This window comes from Hemicordylus capensis, chromosome 6, assembly GCF_027244095.1.
Source record: "Hemicordylus capensis ecotype Gifberg chromosome 6, rHemCap1.1.pri, whole genome shotgun sequence".
Classification (NCBI taxonomy): domain Eukaryota; kingdom Metazoa; phylum Chordata; class Lepidosauria; order Squamata; family Cordylidae; genus Hemicordylus; species Hemicordylus capensis.
This window is the reverse complement of record NC_069662.1, coordinates 169,116,059-169,129,791: the sequence shown is the minus strand read 5'-3', so window position 1 is coordinate 169,129,791 and position 13,733 is coordinate 169,116,059. Positions and strand designations below refer to the sequence as shown.

General features: G+C 49.5%; 1 protein-coding gene across 1 annotated transcript; it reads left to right on the top strand.

Annotated features, from left to right (window-relative positions):
* Window positions 1-3,119: 3,119 nt before the first annotated feature.
* On the top strand, window positions 3,120-13,497 carry ELP6 (elongator acetyltransferase complex subunit 6). The gene is made up of 7 exons (XM_053258750.1): window positions 3,120-3,324; window positions 4,803-4,881; window positions 6,176-6,246; window positions 8,141-8,268; window positions 10,226-10,421; window positions 12,345-12,491; window positions 13,100-13,497. The coding sequence occupies exons 1-7, from the start codon at window positions 3,271-3,273 to the stop codon at window positions 13,226-13,228; spliced, it is 804 nt and encodes a 267-aa protein (XP_053114725.1). The 5' UTR covers window positions 3,120-3,270; the 3' UTR covers window positions 13,229-13,497.
* The last annotated feature ends 236 nt before the right edge of the window (window positions 13,498-13,733 follow it).

The window sequence follows — 13,733 nt, the reverse complement described above, 5'->3', positions numbered from 1 at the left end:
CCCTTTTCCAAACTTGTTTTCTTGCAGCCCACTTGAAGGCAATTGCTCATCCCCACAACCCCAAAGAATTGATTTTTGTAAGAATATTGGTAAAACTCTGAGAAGCCCACAGGCAAGAGGTGAGGGCAGGCTTTGTGAGCGTTCTCAAGTATGGCTCACAGTGGGACCTCTTCTGTCCACTAGAGGCATGATGAGATGTTAAAAGCTCTGTCTTCGTCGGTCTGAGTCAGTTAGACTTGTGCAGTTGCTGCTGAAGGCTGGTGCCTGTTGTTTGGGCATGCTGTTCTACATGTCAGCAGAGGCACTCTAACCCCCGGACCTTGGGGTGCTGGTTTGTGGCCTCCAAGGTCCAGGGGGGCCTTTAAATTTATTTTAAAATAAATTTTATTTTATTACATTTTATATCCCGCTCTTCCTCCAAGGAGCCCAGAGCGGTGTACTACATACTTCAGTTTCTCTTTCACAACAACCCTGTGAAGTAGGCTAGGCTGAGAGAGAAGTGACTGGCCCAGAGTCACCCAGCAAGTCTCATGGCTGAAGGGGGATTTGAACTCGGGTCTCCCCGGTCCTAGTCCAGCACTCTAACCACTATAGGGTGCATTCTCCTCCAGCGGCAGGCAACAGCTGGGACAAGGGGCAAAGGATGCACATTAGGACGTCCAGACAGGGAGGACGCTGAACGCTACGGAGGGCTTGACACAGGACTGCCGTTCGCAGCAGCTGCCTCCGTCCCATCAAGCGCAGTTCTGCTCTCGGTGGCCAAAGGCAGGCTCTTAAAAGTTATAAAAAGCTCCCAGGTCTGCCAGGCTGGTTGAATAAGAGGCCTCTCTTTTTAAGAATATTTGTCTACCTCCCCAAACTCGTGTCTCGGGATTCAGTTAAACCAAAATTAAAACATCAAACCCAGTTTCAAACCACAAGTCACGTTAAAAGGCTTGAGCAAAGAAGGGTGTCTTGGGTGTCTTTGAAAAAGTTATCAGAAATGAGGCGGCTCTTATTTCGGCAGGGAGCGCGTTCCAAAGCTGCAGGGCAGCAACAGAGGAGGCCCCTCCCTGAGTAACCCCCAGACAAGCCGGTGGCAACTGCAGCTGGAACTTCTCCAAAGGGTCTCAAATGGGAGGAGTGCCAAATGTGTCTCTTGCCACTGTGGCTAGAAATAACAGGTACGAAAGTGCCTAGGCAGCCACCTAATAGCACAGCAAGGAAACGACCTGATTATCAAGCCAGAGGTTGCCGGTTCGAATCCCCACTGGTATGTCTCCCAGACTATGGGAAACACCTATATCGGGCAGCAGTGGTAGCAGAAGATGCTGAAAGGCATCATCATCTCACACTGCGTGGGAAGAGGTAATGGTCAACCCCTCCTGTATTCTACCAAAGACAACCACGGGGCTCTGTGGGCACCAGGAATCAAAATCGACTTGAGGGCACACTTTGCCTTTATGTGCCTAGGCATAAGACCGTTAAGAACGTAAGAAGAGCCCTGCTGGATCAGGCCCAAGGAAGCCTTCTAGTCCAGCATCCTGTCTCCCACAGTGGCCCACCAGATGCCCCTGAGAAGCCCACAGGCAAGAGGCGAAGGCATGCCCTCTCTCCTATTGCTACCCCCCTGCAACTGGTATTTAGAGGCATCTTGCCTCTGATGCTGGAGGTGGCCTAGAGCCTCCAGACTCTAGTCGGGGGGAGACTGCCATCCTATACCCACTTACCTGGAAGTGAGCCCCATTGAATTAAATGGGACTGGCTCAGTCGGGGGGGGGAGTGCTCCCTCTTGCCCCCCCCCCCGAAGCCCATGGACCCTTTGTCTGGAAGTCTGGGGAGCTCCTGCCAACCAGTCTGGCCCGAGAGGGCCCCAGTTGCTGGACTACAACTCCCATCATTCTCAGTCACAATGGCCAAACAAGAGTTGTAGTCCAACCGCTGGTGATCCCAAGGTTGGGAACCCCAGCGTAGACAGTCCTGAGCTAGAAGGACCAATGGAAGAAGCAGCCAGCAACCAGTTCAGAAGCAGCCAGCTTCATATTTTCATGGGAGCTGGCTAGCTGGAGCATCACTCCTGCCCGTCCAAAGCCACTGGTGCATTTTAGTCTACGGAGGAGACCCTGTTCTGGGCTCCATCAGCACTGGAGGTGCAGCTGGTTGCCCGATAGGACGGAGCCCTTCTTGCTGCTGATGCCCACTCTGTGGAATTCTCCTGTGCAGGAGACCCAGCGGCCCCCGGTCCTTTGTGCCCTTGGGAGTGGGTTCAAAATGAGGTTGTGCTGAATGATTTTCAGGACGGCATCCTTGGATCATGCAGGTGGGCCAAGGAGAGAACTGATCTGCGAGGGGAGAGCTGGTCTTGTGGTAGCGAGCATGAATTTCCCCTCTATTAAGCAGGGTCCACCCTGGTTTGCATTTGAATGGGAGACGACGTGTGTGAGCACTGTGAGATATTCCCCTCAGGGGGTGGGGCCACTCTGGGAAGAGCTTCTGAGGTTCCAGGCCCCTTTCCTGACAGCATCTCCAAGAGAGGGCTGAGAAAGACTCCTGCCTGCAACCTTGGAGAAGCCGCTGCCAGTCTCTGCAGACAATGCTGAGCTAGATAGACCAAGAGTCTGACTCGGTATATGGCAGTTTCTTACGTTCCTATCAACAATGTTCATTGTTGCTGCTGCTTTGGTATCTTCTGATTACTGTTGTCATGATGGTGGTGACTGCATTGAAAGTCCTAGGAAAAAGCTGGATATAAATATCTGAATATCATAAATACATAAAGCAATGATTTAGCATTTCCTAAACATAATGCAGGTGGCTCAGAACACTAAACAGCTACAAAAATAATGCACTGAAACGGGTTCCCAGCCTTGGGTCCCCAGATGTTGTAGGACTACAACACCCATCATCCCCCGGGCTTCAGGGATTGTGGCTGGGGATGATGGGAGTTGCAGTCCGACGCCATCCGGGGATCTGGCTTAGGCTAATGGGCGAGCATTAAGCGCTGCGCGGCTACACTCCTCTGGTCTTAAGAAGACTCTTACAGCCTAATTTCCAGCCCGCCCACCTGTCTTTTCCACAGAGGTAAAATAACGATAGAGTTATGGCTTCTGCTAAGCGCTCGCCCGCACTGCTAACAAGTCAGCAGCGGGACGGACGCACAGCGCACGCGCAGTACGCCAACGCGCCTCTCTAGCCTTCTGTCTTCGCTAGCTGTTAAGATTCCGAAAGCCGCGCGCAAGCACTAAAGCGGCTTTTTTAAATGCCCCTCGGCGGACGCCGTAGCACCGAGAGATGTTTGCGGAGCTGAACGAACTGCTCGGCGACTCCATCGGCAAGCCCGAGGAGGTGAGGCAGCAGGGCGGATGCTGGAAGGCCGCGGCCTCCTTGGGCTCCGGTCCCGCGGAGGGAGGAAGCTGAGGAAGAGGCGGGCTGTGCCAGCCAAGAGGCAGCGCGCGTGCGCGTTGCATGCTGGGACTTACAGTGCTCGCTCTCGCGCGGGATGGAGATGAGTTGCATGCTGGGAGTTGTAGTTCGCCTGTACTCTGTGTGTGTGTGATAGAGTAGCGGTTGCACAAGCCAAAAAGAGACACATGGCAATGGCCACTGTTTGAAAAAGGGTTGCACAAAGACAGTGGGATGTATTCGAAGCACTGGAGGAAATGTGTGTGTGTGTGTGTGTGCTTGCGCATGCGGAATTCCCTGACCAAAGCTGCGGAATTCCCCGACCGAACCACGAACGATAAGGCCCATTCACGCGTTATGTTCCCGAACTTCCCTCCTACAAGAAGTGTTACAGTCATTCACGTGTTATGCTGAACGCAGGTACAGAAGTACACTTCCTATCTGTGCCACGCATCTGAAGGGCCTTCCTCCAAGTTCACTTTTAAAATGAACACAGGGACAGTCATTCACACAAACACGTGCATGAGTGAGTATACAGACATCTGTGCTTCGTACAGCATAATATCTGAATTGGGCGATAGAGACATGCCATTTTTAAAGATAGGTTCTGAACCTCTCCTACACTACCAGAAAAATAAAAAACCCTAGAAAACTCCTTTCATTTACCAGATAATGTGGGGGAAAACTCCCATTAGAAAAGCATGTGGAATGATGCCTTCCAACAAACTTTGGCAGTTTTATCGGGTACTCTTAGAGACAGAAAGTCTGGACTTTTACAGAATGATAAAGAACAAAACAAGCAATATTGTTTGGGTTCACTGCAGTGCATTTCAGTCCATGTTGGATTTCCATGAAACACGTTTCACAACTTGAAAAACACGAATTTCTCACTAGATATCTTTTATTTCATTCAGTCTCTTAGAATTTGTATTTTTAAGGATTCTTGGCAGCAACACTATTACATCCCAAAACAAAGTTATTCTGGTCATCAACTACCAAGGAGCGAAGGGAGTGTGCATGGTTGGTTTGTGGTACAGGAGGAATCCAATTAAAGCACTGAACAGGTAGCCACACAAGTCTTCTTTTGATCCTAGAAGGATGCAGTTAAAAGCAAAACAAAAAAATCCTTTATTTTTCATAGTTATTTAAATATTTAATTTTATGCAATGCATATGCAAAAAGAAGATCCAGGGGGAGGCAACCTAAGGTTCATCAGCTGATGGACTAAATTATGACTTGGGATGATGGAAGTTGTAGTCCAACCACAGCTGGAGAGTCTTGGGTCAACACCTTCTGGTCTGTTTTTGCATGAATTGTGGACATGCTGGGACTGCATCTGTTGAACTATATGTGGCACCTGCATTTGCTGACTTTGATTTTTCCATATCCTGCCTTCTTTCATCTTCCCTTTTGTCTCCCAGGGCCAGCTGACCCTGCTGTGTGCCACCAAGACAGATGCCAGCTTCCTGGTCCACCATTTCCTCTCTTTTTATTTGAAAGGTATGCATGGAGGCAGTACTTCCTTTTGTGTATTTCTTGGGTAGATTGCGCCAAGCTAGGGGAAAACAAGATCCAGATCCCTTTAAAAACAGCATCTGGCCTGTCTTGACTTGGCTGGGTGGCAGCGTGTGTTTGTGTGTCATCTGGATGCCAGCTTTGGAGAAGAATTGAGAGACGCTTCCGCTGGAGGGCGGGGCGGGGGGAAGCAAGCAAGGCAGAGCGGTTTAGTGCACAGGCAGCTGGGAGTCAGGCAGGAAGTTGGGAGGCGTTTCATGGGTCACTTTGCCTAGACCTGAGCTCTGTTGGGCCACAGTGTCCCCAGGGGTTCTTAACCTTGGGTCCCCAGATGTTGTTGGACTACAGTTCCCATTATCCCATGATGGGAGTTGCAGTCCAACAACATCTGGGGACCCAAGGTTAAGTACACCCAGTCGAGACATTTTAAAACACACAGGCCATGCCTGCAAGAGGCTACGGCATTTGAGCCAAGTTCCTCCTCTTCCTCCTCTTTGTGGTTTGCAGCCATGTTACTCTAGTTGTGGACTACTCTGCCCTCACTTACCCTTGGCTAGGACATAAGGAGCTGCACAGAGCACTGGTCTCTCGCTCTCATCCAGTATTTTGTGACTCACCTGCTAGCATCTCAGCATTGCCTCGAGCAGACGCCCCCCCCCCCCCCCCCCCCGCTGCTCCTGAACCACTGATATTTTAACTGGAGATGCCAGGGACAGCATATGGGACTCCTTGTATTCAAAGCATGGTCGGTTACCAAGAGCTGTGGCCCCTCCTTTGTTCCATGGCAGGAAAAAAAATAGTTCCAGATTTTAAACATTATTTTGGAACAGAGCATAAGGTTTGAGGAAAGAATAGGAATAAACTTGTCTTGCATTGAACTTGTGATGTGCTAAATAGAGAGTCAGTATGGTGTAGTGGTTAGGGCAGTGGGGACCAGGGAGATGCAAGTTTAAATCCATGCTCAGACAAGACGTTGACTGGGAGAGTGGTCCAAGAGAGAATGACTGGCCCAAGGTCAATTCCACAAGGGAATAATACTGCATTCTGCTCTGAGCTCCTTGGAGAAATGGTATGCTAAAAATGTAATAAATTTGAGTCTTTGCAAAGAGTGCGAGGAAACTTTGAATGTATTTGACAGTGAAAAAAGCAAAAAGATTCCAATTATTGGAGAGGATTTTCAAAGCATTGGTTTGCTTCTTGTTGCTTTTATATTGTAATTGCCCTTGATGATGGGAACACCTAATCAAAAGGAGATTTGTGTCTTTCTCCTTTTTCTCAGCTGGCTGTAAAGTCTGTTTTGTGGCCATTGTGCAGTCCTTCAGTCACTACAGCATCGTGGCCCAAAAGCTGGTAAGCCACCAAGATTATTAGAAGGGGAGTAGCTTTCTTCTTAGGAACATAGGAAGCTGCCATATACTGAGTCAGACCATTGGTCTATCTAGCTCAGTATTGTCTTCACAGACTGGCAGCGGCTTTTCCAAGGTTGCAGGCAGGAGTCACTCTCAGCCCTCTCTTGGAGATGCTGCCAGGGAGGGAACTTGAAGCCTTCTGCTCTTCCCAGAGTGGCTCCATCCCCTGAGGGGAATATCTTACAGTGCTCACACTTCTAGTCTCCCGTTCAAATGCAACCATTGTGGACCCTGCTTACTAGGGGGACAAGTCATGCTTGTAATGACAAGACCGGCTCTCCTCTTCTTGTTATACCTTCCTTCCCTACAAAGGGAAGAATTCTTGCCTTGATGTTATGGGATGGAAAGAGAAGTGCTGGATTTGATTGTTGCCTGTAGGCCCTCCAACAAGCCTAGAGAGGGTGATCTTGTGCTAGGTTTCTCTAAATGAGAAATCAGTGGAGTTTTGGCTGTGACTGCCTTCCATGTTAAGAGACAGGAATCTTTGTCTCCTGTGACTGTACGTGCAGTATGTCTATCATATCAGATGGCAATCTCTTTAAAAAACCAGACTTGATGTTTGCAAAAGAGGCTGGATTTCCTCTCCATGGCATGTCTTTCAATTCTAATCCCTTCTCTTATGCCCCTCGTAACATGATTTGTCTCTCTCCCTCCAAAACTATTGCCAGTTCTGCCACAACATGGAATAAAACCAGGAAATGAAGACCGATCATGAAAAGGCAGGACACATTTAAATCAATAAAACCAAAGGAATTGGCTTAAAATGCCCTGGTGTGATTTGTCTTCCTTTTTATGGGAAAAAAAAATCAAAATCAAATTTGTGGGGTGAGGGGGACTCCACTTGTCTGGTGTGAGCTTTCATGCAAAATGCTTTAAACGGCAGCCTGTATGGCTGTGTGAACACCCCAAAGAATTGCTATTGGCCGCTAGCTTGTATGGCTTTAAAAGGGGCTTAGATAAATTCATGGTGGGTAAGTCTATTCATGGCTACTAGCCTGGTGGCTATAGGCCAGCCTCGGAGGCAAGATGCCTCTAAATTCCAATTGCAGGGGAGCAACAGCAGGAGAGAGGGCATGCCCTCACCTCTCACCTGTGAGTTTCTCCTCAGAGGATTGGATGGACCTTGGGCCTGATCCAGCAGGGCTGGATCAGTTGAGTGCATTTCAGTTGAGTGCATTTCTAAAACATATTTTGTAATACACTGAAATTTCAACTGCTGCCTTAAGGTTTAAAAAGGGGCGTTAAGTAGAAATGTCACATTCCAAGTTTTGGCTTTTTAAAAAGTTAACAAAAACATCAGAACAGCCCTGCTGGATCAGGCCCAAGGCCCATCTAGTCCAGCATCCTGTTTCCTGCAGTGACTCACCAGATGCCTCTGAGAAGCCCATAGGCAAGCGGCAAGGACATGCCCTCTGTCCTGCTGTCGCTCCCTTGCAACTGGTATTCAGAGGCATCTTGCCTCTAAGGCTGGAGGCGGCTTATAGCCGTCAGAATAGTAGTCATCGATAGACCTGTCCTCTATGAAAGTGAAAATTGAAAGTGTTTTTCCTAAGCCCACTTTTAACTTTTAACAAAGCCAAAACAGTGTAAACATTTTTTGTAAAAAAGAAACTCCCCCCAGTGGCTATCCTTTGGGGCCTGTACATGGCCCCGCAGGGTGCTGTTCAGAGCACAACGCTGGTGTATTGTACTTGCACTCAACCCCTCCAGGTGGCCGGCACAGTGGTGGCGGATGGGGAAGGCAAGCCCAGCCAAGGAGGATTCCCTGGAGGCTCCTGAAATGGATGCTCTGCATTCCACAGAGGGCCGGATCTAACCCCCTCCTCTTTCCCCAGGGAGTTGGTCTGGCTGCAGCCAAAGAACGAGGGCAGCTTGTGTTCTTGGAAGGGCTGAAATCCTCCTGTGACCTCTTGATGAGTGGGCAGCAACAGCCAGCGGGACCCAGTCCTTTCCAGTTCATCAGGTAACCACACGGGGTGCCCCAGGGGTTGCTGTGCCTGAGGCGGGGTGCTAAGTGCTGCCTTGCCCCACAGCTGGTGTGGGCCAGCCCTCTTTCAGCACCAACCTTTGCAAGCGCTGGGAGTGGCACCGGGGGTGGGGAGGAGGGGAGGTTGCCAGCAGCCACCTCTTCTACACTCTTGTGACTTGCATGCTTTGCAGGGAGTGTGAAAAAAGGCATTCCTTGCAAGGCGCAGGTGAGTCCTAGAGAACTGCTCTGGTGGTGGGAGGGTGTGTGCGTGTGTGTGTGTGTGCGCGTGCGCGTGCGCGCGCATGCATGTGTATCCAGCTCGAGTCCCAATAATCCCTTTCTAGAGGCGACCACCTCACCCTTCCTCATAAAAGGGCCGCCCCGTAACAATATATGCTCCAGCTGTGCCTGTTTGCTAGGGACTATCTCTGTTGCCTTAATAAATTGCTGTCCCTAGATTTGCTTTTTTGGGACTGCCTTGACCAGCTGCAGGTGGTCCGTGAGATGGCTTAATTGGGGGTGATCAGGGGTGGGGCATTAAGGGCCTTTCTACTGCACTCCCATAATTCATGCACAAAGAACTTGTCGGACATGGTAAGTGGGAAGTCTGCTTATATCTACTTGGTTATCCTGTAACCTTGGGGTTCCCAACCTCAGGTCCCCAGGTATTGCTGGCATGCAAGCAGTGTTCCCTCTAACAGGGTTTCCCAGATGTTGTTGACTACAACTCCCATAATGCCCAAGCAAAAGCCATTGCAGCGGGGGATTCTGGGAGTTGTAGTCAACAAGATCTGGGTATCCCTGTTAGAGGGAACACTGCATACAAACCCCATCCCAAACCATAATCTTCAAAGGCCATTGCAGCTGGGGGTGATAGTTGTCGTTGTCCAACAACATCTGGGTACACATGGCTGTAAACCCCCGCTTTAAGCAGCTGTTTATGCTCTTAGTCAGGATGGTTAAGAGGCAGTGAAGGGGTGAATTTTTTGATGGAGCAATAATTCTGTGTTGTGTTGGTGGTTGTGAACACAGATCCACAGGATGGTAGGTTTTTATGGATTAACTGAACCTGACTAGAAGGCTGGGATCTTCTGCAATGAAAGTTATTGTACAATATCTTATAATCTGACATGCTCATAAACAAAATTATTTTGAAATGACATCAGTTGCAGGCCGACTAGCTCTCTGGCCTGTGATCTATTTCTGATGCAACTGTCGGTGAGAGCTAGTCTTGTGGTAGCAAACATGAGTTGTCCCCTCTGCTAAGCAGGGTCCACCTTGGTTTGTATTTGCATGGGAGGCTACATGTGAGTGCTGGATGGGGCTGCTCTGGGAAGAGCACCTGTATGCTTGGATGCAGAAGGCTCCAAGTTTCCTCCCTGGGATCTCCAGATAGGGCTAAGAGAGACTCCTGCCTGCAACCTGGGAGAAGCCGCTGCCAGCCAGTGTAGACAATACTGAGCTAGGATCCTAGGAAGCTGCCATATACCAAGTCAGACCATTCGTCCATCTAGCTCCGTATTGTCTGTGGTAGCAGTGGCTTCTCCGAGTTTGCAGGCAAGAGTCTCTCTCAGCCCTATCTTGGAGATGCTGCCAGGGAAGGAACTTGGAGCCTTCTAAAGGCAAGCACGTAGATGCTCTTCCCAGAGCGTTTCCATCCCCTCAGGGGAATATCTTACAGTGCTCACATATGTAGTTTCCTATTCATATGCAACCAGGGCAGACCCTGCTTAGCAAAGGGGACAAGTCATGCTGCCTACCACCAGACCAGCTAGATAGACCAAGGGTCTAACTCAGTATAAGGCAGCTTCCTGTGGTGGCTTAGGCTGCCTACTGTAGTACCTCCTGACAGTGGTGGGTCAAGAGCAAATCAACGGGCAGACCCTGGTCCCACCCCCAAACCTTGGACCTTAGCATGCTCACTTTGTCTCCCTCCCTCTGTTCCTTGCAGTGGCGATGGCTCCAACCTGAAGGCCCTGTACGAGTTCGTCCGGACAGCCCTGTGCCCTGCGGCTGGTGACAGCTCCTGGAAATGCCCTGTGCTTATTGTGGACAGCCTCAGTGTCTTGCTGAGCCTAGGGCTAAGGCCAGTGGATGTGCTGGATTTCATCCATTATTGCCGAGTCACGGTGAACTCGCAGCTGAAGGTATCGCAGCGGCAGCAGCAGCAGTTTGGTCGTTCTTTGGTCAGGTCTTGCTGATCTTCAACCGGTTCAACTGGTGTCCTTTGCCATTGTACTGCTGCCGTGCAAATATTTGAGCAGAATGTAGATTCCCCCGCTCCAAGCCGACACACGCATATGTGCACAGAAACAGGGCATGTGCTTCCACAGGGCCCTCTCTCTGGCTTCCTCCTGCTGGGATACTCCTCAGCCAACCCCTTGCTCCTGTCCAAGCCTTTCTTCCACCTATTATTGGGCCTTCCCACCTCCCCCTCTTTCCCACTCTGACCCAGCTCTCTCTCTTTGTTCCGTTTCCACCCAGCTGCACATATAGCTCTCCAGGGAGGAGAGCTGGTCTTGGGGTAGTGGGATTGAGTTGTCTCACTTGCTAAGCAGGGTCTGCCTTGGTTTGCATTTGGATGGGTGACTACATGTGAGGGCTGTAAGATATTCCCCCCGCTTTGGGTGATGGGGCCGTAGCTCCGTGGCAGAGCGCCTGCTTTGCATGCAGAAGGTCTCAGGTTCACTCCTTGGCAGGTAGGCTGGGAGAGACTATTGCCTGAAACCTTGGAGAGCTGCTGCCAGTCAGTGTAGACAAGACTGAGCTAGATGGACCGATGGTCTGACTCTGTAGGAGGCAGCTTCCTGGTCTCGAATGGTACTCTTTCATAAATTACTCTCTAGTGACATAGGTCTCCAGTGTGTCAGCACAGCTGCAGTGGTGCAACTTCGTACTTGTGCTAGGACTACTGTTGCAGCACCTTGTGCTTGGCCAGTCTTGCCGGTTCCCAAACCCAAGTGGGATGAGGTCTCTTCCAGGAACGCTGGCCCCAGTGCTGCTATCTGAGATGGGTTTCTGATGCCTCTGTGGTTTCACAGGCCTGGCACAGGTAAACTGGCACGTGTGGTGGTGAGGTAAGGACTAGTAGCATTGGTTGCCAAGTGGCTGTGAGTCCCACAGCATTGGTTTCTGCCATATGGGTCCCGCAGCAGAGAAAGACCTGATCCTCATAACCCCCAGTTTAATTTTAGGCAGCAAGGGAATATGGAGCAGGGAAGAGACAATATACCTCACGGGCCAAACCAGATGAGATGACAGTGTGACGATCAGATTTCCCGTCTCTTTAAATTTTGGCAAACAGCAGCAATGGGAGGCTCTGATCCAGACTGGGACTGCATTGCTGGGATATATTTCTATTAATGCTTTCTTCCACTACCGTGCTGTTTCCCCCCACCCCAATGGAAATTTCATCACAATCCATCGTTTGCTTTGTTAGGAAAAACTGCTGTGTGCAGCATCTGTTTATGTGTTATTCCTAATGAGGTAAATAGCAGCGGGCTGGGGCAGGATTCATCAGGAAGGGGTCCCCAACTTGTTTGTTTGTCGCTGGGAATGATGGGAGTTATAGTTCAGCAATGTCTGGAGCACCACAGTTTGGGAACCTCTGCAGTAGAGGAAGAAGGTTAAGCCCCCCTCGCCTAGTACATTCATCCGGACTTTGAACCCCACCCCTCGATAACTGCTATTTGCCAAAGTTTTTAAAAGATGGGAGATCTGGTGGCAGATCTGTCTCATCTAGTCCAGCTCTAAACTAGTAGTGTTAAAGTCTGTTAAAGGTGATAAGCTGGATAGATTCTTGACTTATCATCATGGAAAAACCCAGTAAACAGAGTGTGGTGCCACCAGTTAGAAGGGCTAAGAAACCATGTACAAGTAGCATTAGTGAATAAAATGAAGACACCTGGGCCTGGTGGCTTGTCTGTTAACTATTATAAACAATTTAGATCCCAGACAGAAACAGAAACTGCTAATTAGGGAACTGGGTGTCTTGCTGGCACCCTCAGATCTGCTCTGGAAGCAGGGCTGAACTGTCACCATGTCCCTAATTGTGGTACTTTTTGGCTTAGGGGAACATAGTGGTGATGGTGCACAGCAGCGATGATTCGGAGGACGCGGAAAACGAGCTGCTTGTGAAGTCGCTTCGTTACCAGAGCACCCGGATCCTGTGGGCAGAAGGACTGGTGACTGGGTTCTGTAAGGACATTCACGGGCAGGTGAGTAGCCTTGCTTCTCCTGGGGCATCTACATTGTGTTTCTATATTTCCATTTTGTATTTTTGTCTCGCTTTCCAGTCAATGGAATGAAAAACAATTAAAACCCTCAACATTAAAACCAGGTGTGTTATAGCAGTGTGTGGCAGTCACTGAAAATGGACACTTGTATGGCTTGCTTCGGATCTCTCTAGCTCAGGGGCCCTAGCGGCCGTTAGAGGCACGACAAGGGGGGTGGCAAATGAGCCTCAGATGTGGCTCGTTCCTGCTCTCCTCTCCTCTCTGGCTGCCATGTTCTGCCTTGTCTTGTCTGCCTTGGGGTTAACCCTTGACACGCACACTTGTGCACCCAGAGTTAACCTCATGACAGGCAAGACAAGGCAGAGTGTGGTAGCCAGTGTGGGGAGAGGAGAGCAGAAATGAGCTTCACATGCAGATCATTTAGCATCACACCCGTACCGGCTCCTGCTGCTCGGGGTTCTCGACCTTAGGTCCCTAGTGTTGTTGATGCCTGAGGTAGTGGGGGTGATTGCTGGTTGTATTTTCTCTCTCGTTAAGAGGAGAGCTAAAGTTTGAAAGTTGAAAGCACCCTTCTCCTTTCTTTGCTGTAGTTAACAATCATCCAGCAGAGCCCCGTGGAGAAGAAAGCTGAGAAGGACCGTCGGCGTGTTTTCCAGTACAAGATCCAGGACAAGAATGTCACGTTTTTTGCCAGGGGGATGTCAGCAGCTGTTTTGTGACATTTGAGGAGGGACAATCTTTCAAAAATGCTTGATCAGAGATGGACAAAGGAGCCTCTGGATGAAGCAAGCTTTTGCAGGGGTGATGTGATAACTGTACAGTTCTAACACAAACCAGGGCACCGATTCCCCGCTGCAGTCCTGTATCCAATCACAAGCAAATGATTTGATCTGAACTGTTTTGTGGGCAACCCAGGTAACAAAGAGATTTCTACAAATGTCTCAAATAAAAGTAGCTTATGATGAAACCAACATAGCTGACTTCCTGTGGTGGATGGTCCAGCACTCGATGATATTGGTAAGGTTGTTAGCTCTGCAATAACAGTTTTGGCATCTGGTCACTGGCTGAAGGTAGAGCTTGGTGGGTCAGGAAGTAGAATCTATACAATATGAATATGATGAATATTTATATATTGCTTTTCAGCAAAAGTTCCCAAAGCAGTTTTACATAGTTATAAAATAAATAAATATAATGTCTCCCTGTCCCCAAAGGGCTCATAATCTA

Bases quoted from the DNA above. Each gene is read 5' to 3' on its own strand.
- ELP6 (XM_053258750.1), top strand. From the start codon at position 3,271: ATGTTTGCGGAGCTGAACGAACTGCTCGGCGACTCCATCGGCAAGCCC. The intron at 3,325-4,802 runs GTGAGGCAGCAG...TTTGTCTCCCAG, and splicing joins CCATCGGCAAGCCCGAGGAG to GGCCAGCTGACCCTGCTGTG. The intron at 6,247-8,140 runs GTAAGCCACCAA...CTCTTTCCCCAG, and splicing joins GCATCGTGGCCCAAAAGCTG to GGAGTTGGTCTGGCTGCAGC.